General features: G+C 49.7%; 1 protein-coding gene across 1 annotated transcript in view; it reads left to right on the forward strand.

Moving 5' to 3' along the window:
* HSPA12A (heat shock protein family A (Hsp70) member 12A) overlaps positions 1–13,245 on the forward strand; it is a 75,982-nt gene extending 62,737 nt beyond the window's left edge. The window contains exons 7-12 of the mRNA XM_043475337.1: positions 1,578–1,749; positions 5,317–5,403; positions 5,967–6,071; positions 6,763–7,021; positions 7,678–7,781; positions 9,004–13,245. Of these exons, the coding sequence (XP_043331272.1) occupies positions 1,578–1,749; positions 5,317–5,403; positions 5,967–6,071; positions 6,763–7,021; positions 7,678–7,781; positions 9,004–9,641 (1,365 nt within the window). The 3' untranslated portion in view covers positions 9,642–13,245. The remainder of the gene's footprint in view (positions 1–1,577; positions 1,750–5,316; positions 5,404–5,966; positions 6,072–6,762; positions 7,022–7,677; positions 7,782–9,003) is intronic.
* The last annotated feature ends 1,094 nt before the right edge of the window (positions 13,246–14,339 follow it).

Genomic DNA, 14,339 nt, shown 5'->3' on the forward strand with positions numbered 1-14,339 from the left:
AATGAATGGAGATCACACCTTCAAACCAGTTCAGGAGGGGAGTGTTAGGGGCACCCAGGAGTTCTGTCAAAGCATGGAGGACTGGGCCCCACTTCAGTAACTGGAGTTACTAAGAGCAGGAGAGCTCAGAACCAGTTCAAGAGCTAGTCTGTGGGGCCTGGGCTGGCTCTGTCACTTCCGTTGGCTACCCTGGAGCCTAAGACTGTCCCAGTTTGGGCACTGAGAGATCAGTGTCCCAGGAAACCCAGGACAGTTGGTCACCCTACCTCTCCAAGCCTTGGTTTCTTTCTGCATAAAGTGACGGAGTTGGACAAAAGGTGTCTGTAATTTTTAACCTCAACTCCCCTCCCTTCCTTGTCCAATAATTGACCCTCCAAAGCCCCTTCTGCTCATGACCCTAGGCTGACTCTTCCCCATGGGTCATTTACGAGTGTGATGTTAGGCAGACCTTTGTCCCTGGCTGACAAGATGAGTCTGTATCTCCTGGGGCCTGAGGAGAACTGGGGGCCTTCTCCAAAGTGGATGTTGCACTCGGGGAGCATCCGGGTTCCCTCGGAAATGGCAGCAAAGACAGCAAACACAGCGGTGCCGGAACTAGCTACTTTTAGTTTCCCGTTGTATTGGCAACCAAGGACATCCATGCACATGGGCAGCTTCAACAAGCAAGCCACACCTCGTGTTCCAGGTCAAGGCCAAGCCAGTCTGTGTCTCTGCGCACCCTCAGAGGGGTGTTCCCGAAGCCCCCTGGCTGCCCTTCAAGAGGTCTGGAGGGGTTGTGGCTGGAGCAACCCAGGCATCACGGGGCAGAAGCACATCTTCTGTGAACAAGAGAGGGGCTTTGCACAGGATAACTGCCAGTGGGCTTTCCCCCGCATCTAAGACCTGGGGACTCTGTGGATTCCAGGGCGGGGGTGAGGGGCTTTCTCCTGGAGCCCCCTCAGTGCTCTGGAGATAACAGGTCAGATGCCCACCTAGCAGATTGAGTCTCACACAGCTGAGGCCTGGCGATGGCCTTTCTGTTTCCCAGGCCAATGACCATTGGGGTTTGCTAGGCGTCGGTCCTACCATTTAGTTCTGGAACCAGAAACAGACCACCATCGGACTTCCATCCTGGGTTGGTTTTTTAAGTTTTGCGCCCTTTGCCCCTTTGGGCTTCTCAGCTGTGGGCCAAGCGGGCCAAACATGCAGGCGGCCTTGAGGCTCACAGAGCCTGGCACTTGCCAAGAATACTTGTACATTGGCAGCCCATTCCAGTACTCTTGCCTGGAAAATCCCATGGACAGGGAGCCTGGCAGGCTGCAGTCCATGGGGTCGCAAAGTGTTGGACATGACTGAGCGACTTCACTTTCACTTTCTTTCTCTCCTTTGCCCACTCTGTTATGTTTGGATATCTGGCTTAGGGTTCAGCACCCAGTCACCCCCGATTTTAGGCTCTGCAGGGGCCTGTGGAGGGAGTTTCCCTGACAAGCAGAGCGTGAGCACCCCTTCCTTGGGGGTGCTCACTCCCAAGGCGGGGGTGTCCTCGGAGGGGCCCCATCCAGGGAACCTGGGTCCCAGCCTTGCCTTCTGTCTTCCAGGCAGGCCTGGCCTCCCCAGAGAACTCGGAGCAGCTCATCATTGCCCTGGAGCCCGAGGCAGCCTCCATCTACTGCCGGAAGCTGCGGCTGCACCAGATGACTGATCTGAGCAGCAAGGCCGCGGTCAACGGGTACAGCTCCAGTGACACAGTAGGAGCTGGGTTTGCACAGGGTACCTGCTCTCTCTCTCCCCTCCCTGCCGTCCCCCTCCGGCCCCCTGCATGTGTCTCTGCCTCGGAGTTTGCAAAGGCACCCAGTGCCGTCAGGAGACCTCCAGATGCTTCTGGAGGAGGCTGGACTTAAGTACCTCTGGGTTCAGCAACCCTCCCCCCGACCTGGCCCCTCCAAGGACCCTGTAAACTCAGCAGTGGTTCCCCTAGTTCATCACCCACCCAAGTGCCTAAGGGGAGGACCCTTCTCTCCAAGAACGTGAGAGCAGTCCAAGAGTGGCTCTTGGCCATGCATTTTACTAGGCTTTTAAAGCTTTCCTATTAACTGATTCTTAATCTAATTCCACTGGCCTGTTATTAATGCCTCCATTAAGACTGTTGATTTATCGCTGACTCATTCATTGGGGCCGCTTTGATGCGCTCATTGTGAATCTTAACTATAAACCTGAGACAAGAGGTGAAAAGGGCAGACTTGCCCTGAGGGGTTGATGCTCATTTAGGAAGGGAGCCCTTCCTAAAATGAGCTCCCTGGAGCTCACCGTCCAGGGAGATCCAGGATGGGTGTTTTAAGGGCCTTTTTCTCTCCAATATTGGGTTGGCCAAAAAGTCTGTGACAATTTATGAAAAAACCTGATACACAAGTTGCTCACAAGCTTGCTCCTCAGAACTGCTTTCCCCTGGAATGCAGGGCTCTGTAGATCTGTTCAGGGCTATGGAGTCTGCAGAAACCTTGGGTCAGTCAGAGCCACGTGGGTGAACACGGGTGCTTAGGAGCTGTGGGGGGTGGCACTGTGCACCCCAGCTCTGAGCTCTCTGCCCAAGTGAGGACTTCAAGAGCAAACACCCTCCTCCCCACCACCCCCCATCACTCCAGCCCATCTCCATCCTGCCCCGGAAGGCCCAGGTCCTGGAGGAGGAGAGGGATGACATGAGTGAGGACTGTCACCCGTTGGTCCCGAGCTTTCCTTGTTGCCCATCTTGAAGCCTGTTTCTGCACTGCCTGGGGTGCTGGGCCCAAGGCTCACCTTTGGCGGGTGCACATTCCTGCCCAGACAGGGCTCTCTTCCTCTTTACTAGGTGACTCTGGCCCAGCGGCCACTGCTCTGCATTTTTAACCTAGGATGGAGGAGTCTGGGAACCTGAGCCTTGAGACAGTGGCAAGAAGTTCACTTGTCACCATGCTGCTGCCCCCTCAGCCTGCCAGGGCCATGTGTTTGCCGCCCGGATCTGATTCACCCAGAATGAACGGAAACAGGCTTCCCTCCAAGTCTCGGGGCTCGATTTGCCTTTTTCTCACAAGGCTAGCCTCACTGCTAACTAAACCCAGTGCATTCACGTTTTAAATATTCAGGATCGTTGTTTTAATTGGAAAAAAGAGGAATGTCTGACTGGGCTCTCTATTTCATATACTGATTCTTACTCAGTTGTTCATAGATAGCAGCTCATGCCACAATTAGCTGATTCAACACAGCTCTCCTTGACACGTCTTAAGTACAACATTCACATATGAGGGAACTGTTAGAATGCTTGCCTTTCCCAAGAGCTCAAGAGTTTTTGTTTCTCTTTCTTTTAACGTATCCTGTCATGCCCACGCTGCCCCATGTCTGTGCCTTGTGGAATTTGCTGTTGTTTTCTGTGCTCAGAGGGGTGTCTTTGGTTTTTGAAATCCTCATGTTGTTGGCCACCACCCCTCAGAGGGTCGGTGAGGCAGGGGTTCCATCTTAACCTTGCTTTTTGGTGAGAACCTCCCTTCCAGAAGGACAGAGTGCTGTGTGGGAAGGCCTGGCAGAGTGCTTAATCAGGGAACCCAGGATGGCATCAGTAGCCTGAGCCCCCCCCCCGGCCATTCTCTGCCCTCTGATGCCCCTCCCTGATGGACGCCCTGTGGCCACCACTGAGGAGACCAGAGCTGCCACTCTGTCCCCAGCACTGCAGGGTTTCCTGTTGGTATTATTTGACTCCAAAAAGACTTAAGGACGTCAGTAAAGGCTCCATTTTTCACAATCGTGGGCATATGTGCCTGAAAAACAGGATTTTTTGAGAGCTCAGAATGTATTAGCCTCACTTGGCCGTTTTTTACACATGCCATTTTCTTAGCCACCTAGACTGTCTTAGAAAGTCAGTACCCACTGCAAAGTGTTCAATGTAAGTTCATCTGGAGCTGGGAATAGGGGAGACACCCTGAGTTCGGGGACCCCTCCCAGGCCTGCCGGAGCTCTTTAATCAGGGATGGCCTGAGGAACTTAAGGCTGGCCCAATGTTGATTTTTTGCCATTCTAATCCCCAGAGGAGATGTTCTTTTGTGAACACTGCGCTCCTTGCTGAAGGAGGCTGGAGGGTCAAGGGTCCTTTATTGGATAACAGGCAGCAGATGGATTTGTAGGGCTGAGGGACTAAAAATGTGGTGGGGGGCCGAGTGGTGGATTAGAGCCTTAGTCTGTAAAACCAGGATTGCTCTAAGCTGTTCATGGTAGGGGTCGTTTGTTGGGTTCCCTGTCTCATACTAGGTGCTTTGCTTTCCTCATCACCTACTGTGTGCCTGTTGTCACAGTGGGTGCTGACAACAAATCCGAGGGCCAGTCCCTGCTCAGCCTGCGTGGAACTTGAGTCAAGGAGTATCATCCCATTTTATGGATGAGGAAACTGAAGCCCAGAGAGGTTAAGTGATTTGCCCCAATTCCCAGCGTGCCTGTGCTCTGGTGCTTCCCAGGCTCCCTCTCGCAGCATCTTTCCCTCGTTTTAACATTCGTGTTCGGCTTTTTCAGACTTCACTCTAAAGCGTTAAGTCTCAAAGGCAGGGGGTCCGCGGTCTGAGGCTTCATTTCAGGCCGCAAGACAGAGTCGTGGGAACGCCAAGTCCCTCGACCTCCCTGACCTGGATTCCTCGTCTGAACACAGGACGCTGATTTGGGCCCTGTCCGTCTCACGGGGCTGTCGGGAGCCAGCGGGAGATGAAATACCCATGCCAGGCATCACAGCCACGAACTACCCCAGCCACCCTTGGGCTGTCCCGCATTGTGCAAGGGAAAAGGCGGCTCCGGCTTTGCTAGGTTCAGCCGCGCCACCTTGTGGCGGAAGAGCATATCGACTTCAACGGGGTCTGGAAAGGGCTCCTGGCCGGTTTATCCCAGATCCAGTTAGGAAAACATACCCCACATTCCATGTATCAGACCAAGTTCCTTGATGTGAAGTTATTTAACCAAGCGCACTGCAGGCCATTTGGCAGACAGCTTCCTCCCTGGGGCAGCAGAGCCAGGAAACTGACCTATTTTATTTCCATTCCCCTGAAACTGTTCCTGGAGGAAGGGAATCTCACCACGGTGAGCTTTTCAGCAGGGCACTGGCTATCTCCAGGCAGATGAATAGATGGAGGCTGGCGGCAATAGCTCCTTGCTGTGGAAGAGCTGGCTTTGTCATCCCCCATGTTGTATTTATGTAATCACTCTGATCAAGATCACCGAATGTTCTGTTCCCAAACCTCCCATGCTCTTTCACCTCCACTGACTTCAGGGACTGTGTCTCTTTCATGCTTTCTCACCCGTTGTTATTTTCTTTGTGTTGGCCGCTAGCTAAGGAACACATACGACGTAATCGGCAGAGTCGGACTTTTCTGGTGGAGAATGTCATAGGAGAAATCTGGTCCGAGCTGGAGGAAGGTAGTGTCCTTGAATGTTGTTTGCCCCTGCTGGATTTTATGTGTGTGTGTGTTGCCAAAAATGCATTCCTATTTGTTCCTTTTACACTTTTGGAAAATGTTCCAAATCGGTCTTACAGACCTGCTTCCCCAGGGAGAGCTCTTTTTGGAGCTGTAATTTTGCACGTTCTAAAACCATATAGGCGCTTCAGAAGAAAAGTAGGAGCTGGAACTCACCAGCTCCAGAGTAAGCCTTGTGTTAAACATCAGGTCATTCGATGGTGCTCTTACCTTGGCAGGAAGTTGGCGACTTGTACGTGCCAGGTATGCACTGTCGTGTGACATGAATGCTTTAGTCCTAAAGATTCATTCATCTGTGTTCACAGTCCATGCTAACCGGCACTTCTGGGCAGACATTATCTCATTCTCTTTAGTCATGAATCACTCGCTGTGCTGCTAATAAGCAAAACCATTGTATTAATGGGTGTTGATGGAGCTTAGCTGGGTACACCGTCATCACCTGCCAGATTGTTCCAGGCCACAGTAGACAAGCGGTCTGTATAAAGGATGGCTGTTTTGTACCAGGTGACAAGTATGTGGTGGTGGACAGTGGCGGTGGCACCGTAGACCTGACAGTCCATCAGATACGGCTACCAGAGGGACATCTGAAAGAACTGTACAAAGCAACAGGTGAGCCTGAGAAAATGAGGGAAATGGCTAATTTTCTCATACCTGAGCTGTTTTGCTCATTTCTGATTTCTCTCAGCATCTCATTCAGTGCCATGAGCATGTGGGATTATGAGCAGTATGGATGTGTGAGACCAGAGACCAAAATGCCATTAAATGGCCTTTAAACACAAACCGCCATAACTTGGGTCCGGGCCTAAAGTGAGCCTGTTTCAGATCCTGGCCATGATCATCACCTGTGATTCGGTGCTGTGGCTAAGCTTTCCAGGGAGGTCCCAGGATGAGACCATCAAAACCAAAGAACGTGCTCGTCCTCTTAATGGGCATGGGAAGGATGAGTAATTAGTAGATCACAGGGACTTGGTGAGGTCTGCTGGCTTTCCAGACGCTGTCCGGAGATTTCTTGGGCAGGAATGCCATGATGCTTCTAATTAGTTAAATGCACTGATTTTATTTAAAATGTAAATAATTTTAAACTGATTGCTGACGAGTGATTTCTATAGGAAAGTTTTCCCATGTGGAATAAGAAGAACCTAAGGGTTTTAAAGAATAAGTAAAAACACACAGCTGCGGTCTGCTGGCTAAGTGGGCCCATGTTTGAGCTACTGTCTTTGGCAAAACCCAGGGTAGGCTGCTTCTCAGACTTCGGATTCTGTTTCTAACAGAGTGGTCTCCCATTTTGTTCTTGATCCAGGTGGACCCTATGGATCTTTAGGAGTAGACTATGAATTCGAAAAGCTTCTGTGTAAAATATTCGGAGAGGATTTTATTGAGCAATTTAAAATCAAGCGTCCTGCAGCCTGGGTTGACTTAATGATTGCATTTGAGTCTCGAAAAAGAGCGGCTGCCCCGGACCGAACTAACCCACTGAACATCACCCTGCCCTTCTCCTTCATTGACTACTACAAGAAGTTCCGGGGACACAGCGTGGAGCACGCCTTGAGGAAGAGCAAGTGAGTCGGGCTCACGTTTAACTTAGGACAGGGGTAGAATATGTTGATGGGAGGGAGGAAGGGGGTGTGGACTCTGATTTCCAATCCTACACACTTGCTGTGTGACCTTGGGCAAGTGACTCAACTTTTCTGGTCCTTAGTTTTTTCATCTGGAACATGGGCATGATAATTCCACTTAGCTCAAAGGATTGCTGTGAGGGTGAAATGAGTTCATATACGCTTAGCACAATGCCTGGGACCTAGAAAGTGCTATCCATGTGTTAGCTATGATTATGCACTAAAAAGTTAAGCTTTACGAAAGCAGGGAAGTTTGGCTCCTGCTTTGTCCCCAGTGTCCACAACAGAACCTGAGGCATAGGTAGTAGGTGCTCAGTAAATATTTGTTGAATGAATTATCACCCTGTCTTTTGCATGAGACTTTGGCTTTCACCGTATCAGGAGAGGGTTGGCCAGAGCCCAAAGTAAAGAGAAATGGAAGAGGTTGTGCCTTAGCTTTTAAGTTCCTAAGGGTCTAGATCCTGGTGGTTTAGGGTATTACTAAGGGGTCTTTGGACTTTCAGACCCCCTTGCCCCCTCAGACGTGATAGCTGTTCTGCCAGGGCCCGTGACTTGGGTATCCTTTCTACATTCTCACTCTCTCTCTGCCCGCCCCACAGTGTGGATTTTGTCAAGTGGTCCTCACAGGGGATGCTGAGGATGAGTCCAGACGCCATGAATGCCCTTTTTAAGCCGACCATCGACAGCATCATTGAGCATCTCCGTAAGTGATCAGCCAGGGCTTGGCCACTCCCTGGGGCAGAGCCAAGAATGGGGACTGGTGTTTCCAGCATCACCCACCAGTATATGTGAAATCAGGATGGCAGGGGGTGCAGAGTTTGGCGCCATGGGTCAGGGCCCCAGCAGGAGTGGGCAGGGCCTGGGCATGTACGAGGGCAGCTGCTGGGCCACAGGTACTGCAGAGCAGCCCAGAGGCCCTCCTCACCTGGGCTTTCTGTTTGGCTTCAAAAGTCAGGGAGCTGGGACCTCTAAAGCAATATTCTCATCGAGTGACAGGCCTTAGTGAATGGATGATCCTTGGTTTATCAGAATAAATTAGAAACCCTAACCTCTGCTGGGAAGGAGGAATGGTTGTGTAAACCAAAGAAAGGTCTATCCCCCGCAGCACCCCTCCAACACACACACCAGGGCCCTCTCTGGGGACACAGTAGACTCACCAGGGCCTCTTCCAGTATCCAGGGCCTTCACTTCCCACTCCGTACCTAGCCAATCATAACCCCCAGGGGCGGGGTGGGAATGTGATGAAAACCAAAGAATAGTATTTCTAACAGCCTGCCTTGACTCACTTCAGAGAACCGCAGGTTTGGAGAGGGTGATGGGGTATCCACTTACACCTAACAAAGAACTACCTAAACTGATCACCGTCTCGCTGTGAAAATGGGTTTCTACTTAGCAGTAGCTTGAGTTTTTATTCCTGAGCATACTGATGTACAGACCTCCTTTCTTATTAATATATATTAAAAATAATATATATTTATTTTTGGCTGTGCTGGGTCTTGTTGCTGCCTGAAGGCCCTTCTCTGGTTGCAGCGAGTGGGGGCTACTCTCCAGCTGCAGCGCGCGTGCAGACTTCTCAGGCAGTGGCTTCTCTTGTTACCAAGCGCAAGCTCTAGAGTGTGCGGGCAGCTCTAGAGTGTGCAGGCTTTAGTAGTTGTGGCACATGGGCTTAGTTGCCCTGCGGCAGGTGGAATCTTCCTGGACCAGGGATCAAACTGGTGTCCGCTGCATTGAGAGGCGGATTCTTAACCACTAGACCACCAGGGAAGCCCATCAAACCTCCTTTCCTTAAAGGACTAGCTCTATGAAAGTATTCTGAGTTCAGACCAAAAGTGTCCTCCATTTGGTCCATTCCCCACATCCTCAGGCCACCCAGTCCCCCTTGGCTTTTGGTGACAGGTCGCTTGTCCCTTCCTCTTCCCTTTCAGGGGACCTGTTTCAGAAGCCGGAGGTGTCCACGGTCAAGTTCCTCTTCCTGGTGGGCGGCTTCGCCGAGGCGCCCCTCCTGCAGCAGGCGGTGCAGGCTGCCTTCGGCGACAAGTGCCGCGTCATTATCCCCCAGGACGTGGGCCTCACCATCCTCAAGGGCGCCGTCCTCTTCGGGCTGGACCCCGCGGTCATCAAGGTGCGCCGGTCCCCGCTCACCTACGGGGTGGGCGTGCTGAACCGCTACGTGGAGGGCAAGCACCCGCCCGAGAAGCTGCTGGTGAAGGACGGCACCCGCTGGTGCACCGACGTCTTCGACAAGTTCATCTCCGCCGACCAGTCCGTGGCCCTGGGCGAGCTGGTGAAGCGCAGCTACACCCCGGCCAAGCCCTCCCAGCTGGTCATCGTCATCAACATCTACAGCTCCGAGCTGGACGACGTGAGCTTCATCACCGACCCCGGGGTGAAGAAGTGCGGCACGCTGCGCCTGGATCTCACCGGGGCCAGCAGTGCCAACGTGCCCGCCCGCAGGGAGATCCAGACCCTCATGCAGTTCGGGGACACCGAGATCAAGGCCACGGCCGTTGATATAGCCACTTCCAAGAGTGTCAAGGTTGGGATCGACTTCTTAAATTACTAACCGACCATCCCTGCCGCCTTTCCCCGCCGTGGACTCGGCTCACCCGCATCTGCTGACCTCAACCCTGACTGTTCTTTCCTTGCCCTTGACCCTTGCCATCACCCATCTGAATTCCAGCGGGGAAGATGAGAACAGCCAGGGCTAGACATAATTAGGGGATGTTTCTGAGGGCACACTGGAGTCAGAAAAACTGTCGGCAGTGAAGATAGAGGTTGGGGAATTGGAAGTTTGAGCATCCTAGAAGAGCAGCTAGTGTTCACAGGTGAAAGTGGTGGAATGCCCGCCTGACAAGGGAATCAGTACATTTCTGCAGCAGTGATTGGGCTGGGGTTGAAAGAGATCTCCCTTCCGTAAACTTAGGATGCCCTATCACAACCTTTCCAGATTTGAAATATGATCTTTGAGCCAAGAGGAGACTCTTCATCTCTCGGAGACTTTTCTTTTTACATATTTTGGATGGCAGTCCATATAAAATGCCATCCATCTGCAGTTAATTCCTTTTCATCATCATGTGATTGGAAGTGGTGACTCAGTGGGAGCTTGGAGGGTTTTTTTAGCTGGTGGGAGAAGCCTGCCTACACTGGGCACTATTTTAGGTTCTCATAATTTAACTTCCAAATGGGTTCAGTGGAGAATAACTGCAGCTTCAGCTAATCCGCTAGGATTTGTGAGTGGGAGCGCTGACACCTCAGATTTTCAGCAGGTGAAAATTTGCTTCGAGGGAAATGGATATCAAGCTACTGACATACCCCAGGTTATTTATATGCTGGGAAAGAACTCCCCAAAGGCCAAATCCTGATTTCTGAATTCATAAGTAATTCAAGTTAACCTTGGTAGGATTCTGTGTGAGAAAATGAAGTCGCAGGTTGCCTTGTTCACATCACCAAGCCTGGGTGTGAACACGGGAACAGGCTTTGGAGCAGCCCCTTTCCTCAACTAGCACACATATTTTCAACTAATTCCCTCCTCCCAGCTCGCCCTCATCTCCCTAAGAGTTTTTGGCCATTTAATTCCACATTTTGGAAAGACTACATTAGTGATACACAGGCAGAGAATCTGTTCTACGAAATGTTTCGTTAAAATCTTCCATTTCTAAACTTGAACTGAAGATTTTACCTACAGGCATTCAGAGATCCGTACTGAATGAATGAAGCTGTTTTGTTTTTTTGTTTTTTTTTTTCCAAAGCAGATCTGCGGATCTCCCATGCAAGAACCGCCTGGGGGCTTCTTAAAAACAGGTTCTTGGATCCTCTCCCTTTTATGAACTTGAAAGGGAATCCGAATCTGCATTGTTTAGTAAATGCCAGAGGGGACTGTGGCTGAATTGGAATCTGAAAATTCCCAACTAGGTTTTTCGAAAGCTGGGGCACAGACTGAAGCCTCTGGTTAGGTTCCTTGAGGGAGAGGATCTACAAGTGAAGGGCCAGGAGCCCACCCCTTGCCCTCTGGGGAGTGGGGCTGGAGCTCCACCTGGCTTGGGGAGGCAGGGCCTGGGAGGAAAGAGATTGGAAGAAAGGCAGCCGAAGAATGGGGCAGATGAACCAACTGGTGTGTGTGCCTGCTCCCCATCCTTCCCCACTTGCAAAGCCAGTCTTCCACTTTCAGGAGCCAACTGCAGGAAAAGAATCCAGAACCTGACGCACAGCCCTTCTGATCTGTTCAAAGCTGTCTTTTCCACCTGCTGGAGTTCAGTCAGTTTTAAATCACCGAAGGCATGCATAATAAAAGAGGGGAAGATGGTTGAGCCATGCATAATAAAAGAGGGGAAGATGGTTGAGCCACTAACTTTGAACGCAAGTCCGGATTCACAAACCCATTATCACAGCCCATTATCATATGCAGATTTTAAACAGCATTTCCAATTTCATTTTAACGCGTCTCCTTTTTCACATCGCTTGCTGCAGAATTCCCTATTAGAATGTGAAACACAAACACAGCAAAGAACTGGAAAATGCTAGTCACATCCTTAGGAGCCGGGTTTCGCATCCAGGCACAAAGGTGTGCGCGCTAGGGTCCTCTTGCTGCCTGCTCTGCTTCAAAAGCTTAATGTTCTGGGTCATTCTTTGGTGTTGCCAGCCATACTCTACAAACAAGACTTTTCAATTGAGTTATAATATAATTTTATGTACATATAATATTAGAAAATTGTACAGAATCTTGATTTCTACAATGTGCTTTTCTTGTTAAAAAGAAAAAAGGGGAAAATGCTCATTGAATTTTGTTGATGACATTGCTGCCTTTAATTTTCCATGGCTTCATTTCTTGACCATGCTTAATTTGTACTGATGCTAAGCTATGGACTGTGTGTGTAGACTCAACAATAGACAGAGATGCCTAGGGTCAGAGTCCTCTAAGAAATAGACCAGATGGGTCGACAGCTTCATCAGAGCTTTCTACACATGCACATCCTTCCCAAAGGTTCACAGTTTATATTTAAAGAAGCATAATAATGTATTGATTCTCCTGTCCTGTCTTTGAGAGCTGAACCGTCTGGCTCTGTAAGCCACATGACTGTGCAGAGAAACCGCCAAAAAATGTGCCCTGCAGGGTTGTCAACCTCTCCTTTCCGGGCAACGCAATCACTCCGAGGGCAAAATGGTGATGTTTTCAGGACACCAGAATCAAAGGAAGGAATCGGGTAGTACACAAATTCAGCCTTCCTACTGGATTAAGTGTGAGTAATAGAGTCAAGTCCTTTTTGTAGCTAATGTAAGGCCTTTCCCGCCTTCTGTTAAGGATGTCTCCTTGTCCACTATTTCTCTTCAAGGAAATGGTTGAAATTTGCAATGTTGGCAAAAAGATAATGGAGAGGGGGTGATGATTTTACTGGATTTTCTTCTGTCCCCAGAGATGCAGTCCTAATAATCACACTTAGAATCCTCAAATCCATCCCTCCCCTCTCTTCCCCCCACCCCCAGAAATATTCTAGAGTAAAAGCACCGGATAGGTACACTAGGGGCACGTTTTCTAATCTTAGAAAGTTTCTAAAAGGCCTGTTGTCTTGACCCATTATTCAGTTGTCCCTGGCATATTATCTGAGGTTCAGGTTTCTTAGAAGAAGACCTGTCAAAGGATCTCCTTTGTACACAGCAGGCATTAATAAATGTTGAATGACAGACAAGTTACAGAGACATGATAGGAAAAAGGAGACATACAAGTGCTTTTGCAGATGGATGGCTAAGATGAGTCCAGATTACAGAGCCTGCCCTACCCCTAGAATGTTATTTAGATCAAGTTTAGCTTTTAGAGTCCAGGTCTGGTTAATTGCCAGGGTGGCAAAGAATCGCATGCACCAATATAAACAGGAGTCAAAATGCATTATTAGTCGAAGATCGAATCACACATGGTAGAGATGAAATAGCTGTGATTAAACTGCATATTTATGCTGGGAAACGGCTTAAGTGGATGACTAGTATAAAGTTGTTGGCCATAACATCACATCTCTCATCTGCTTGGAATATGGAACTGTATTCTAAAATATCAGCCATTGGGGTCTGTTCACTAAAGGATAAATTAAAACACAGAACTTTGCAGCAGTTCACAATTTGATTGTATCTGCAAACTTCTTCACAGATGTCTAATAAAGCAAAACTCTGGATCTCATATGGCCTGGACTTTTTTTTTCCCCACTAAATTTGTAAATGGAATTATAGATACATTACTGACCTTCCCCTCTACCCCATCTCTGGTGGAAATTAATTTTCAGGTCCTTTCTTAGGTGTTACAAGCTTTTTTAACTTTCACTCCAATAAGACAGGCTTTCCTGATGGCTCAGTGAGTAAAGAATCTGCCTGCAAAGCAGGAGACACAGGAGACATGCATTCGATCCCTGGGTCGGGAAGATCCTCTGGAGGAGGAAACAGAAACACACTCCAGTATTCTTGCCTGGAAAATTCCATGGGCAGAGGTCTGTTGTCTTGACCCATTAGTCAGTTGTCCCTGGCATGTTATCTGAGGTTCAAGTTTTTGAGAAGAACTGTCAAAGGATTTCCTTTGTACACAGCAGGCATTAATAAATGTTGAATGACAGACAGGTTAGGGATCCCATAGATGGTGGGCTACAGTCCATGGGGTCCCTCAGAGCTGGATACAGCTGAGCGACTAAGCACACACACCAATAAGACTGGCTCCTCTGTTTACTGGGAACCAAGCCTTCATCAACATCCATTGGCCCCCTTTCTCTTGAGGCCAAAGAAAGCAGCCCCACCAGAAAGAAGGCAGAAAAGCCACAGTGACCACTCACAACTCCACTGCACCTAAATGAAAGTCATGTAAAAAGAAAAGCAAGAGGCCAAGGATGGATGACTTGGCTTGTCCTCTGGTGTCCCAGCAGGCACACCTAGCTGGCTGCTGAATCTAGGGTTTTGTGTTTCTTCCAGACTCTAAGTCTGGGTCAACCTCCATCCAGAGGTGGCTCTAAAAACTTCTGGAGAGTCAGAGGTGAGCCCTAGGACCCTGCCGTTGTTGTTCAGTCACTAAGTTGTGCCCGACTCTTTGTGACCCCATGGACTGCAGCACGCCAGGCTTCCCTGTCCTTCACCATCTCCAGGAGCTTACTCAAACTCATGTCCATTGAGTCAGTGATGCCATCCAATCATCTCATTCTCTGTCGTCCCCTTCTCCTCCTGCCTTCAGTCTTTCCCAGCACCACGGTATGAGTTCTTCCTAAGGGGGTAGCTCCATTGAAGTTTCATCTGA

This window comes from Cervus canadensis, chromosome 8 (genome assembly GCF_019320065.1).
Source record: "Cervus canadensis isolate Bull #8, Minnesota chromosome 8, ASM1932006v1, whole genome shotgun sequence".
Taxonomy (NCBI): domain Eukaryota; kingdom Metazoa; phylum Chordata; class Mammalia; order Artiodactyla; family Cervidae; genus Cervus; species Cervus canadensis.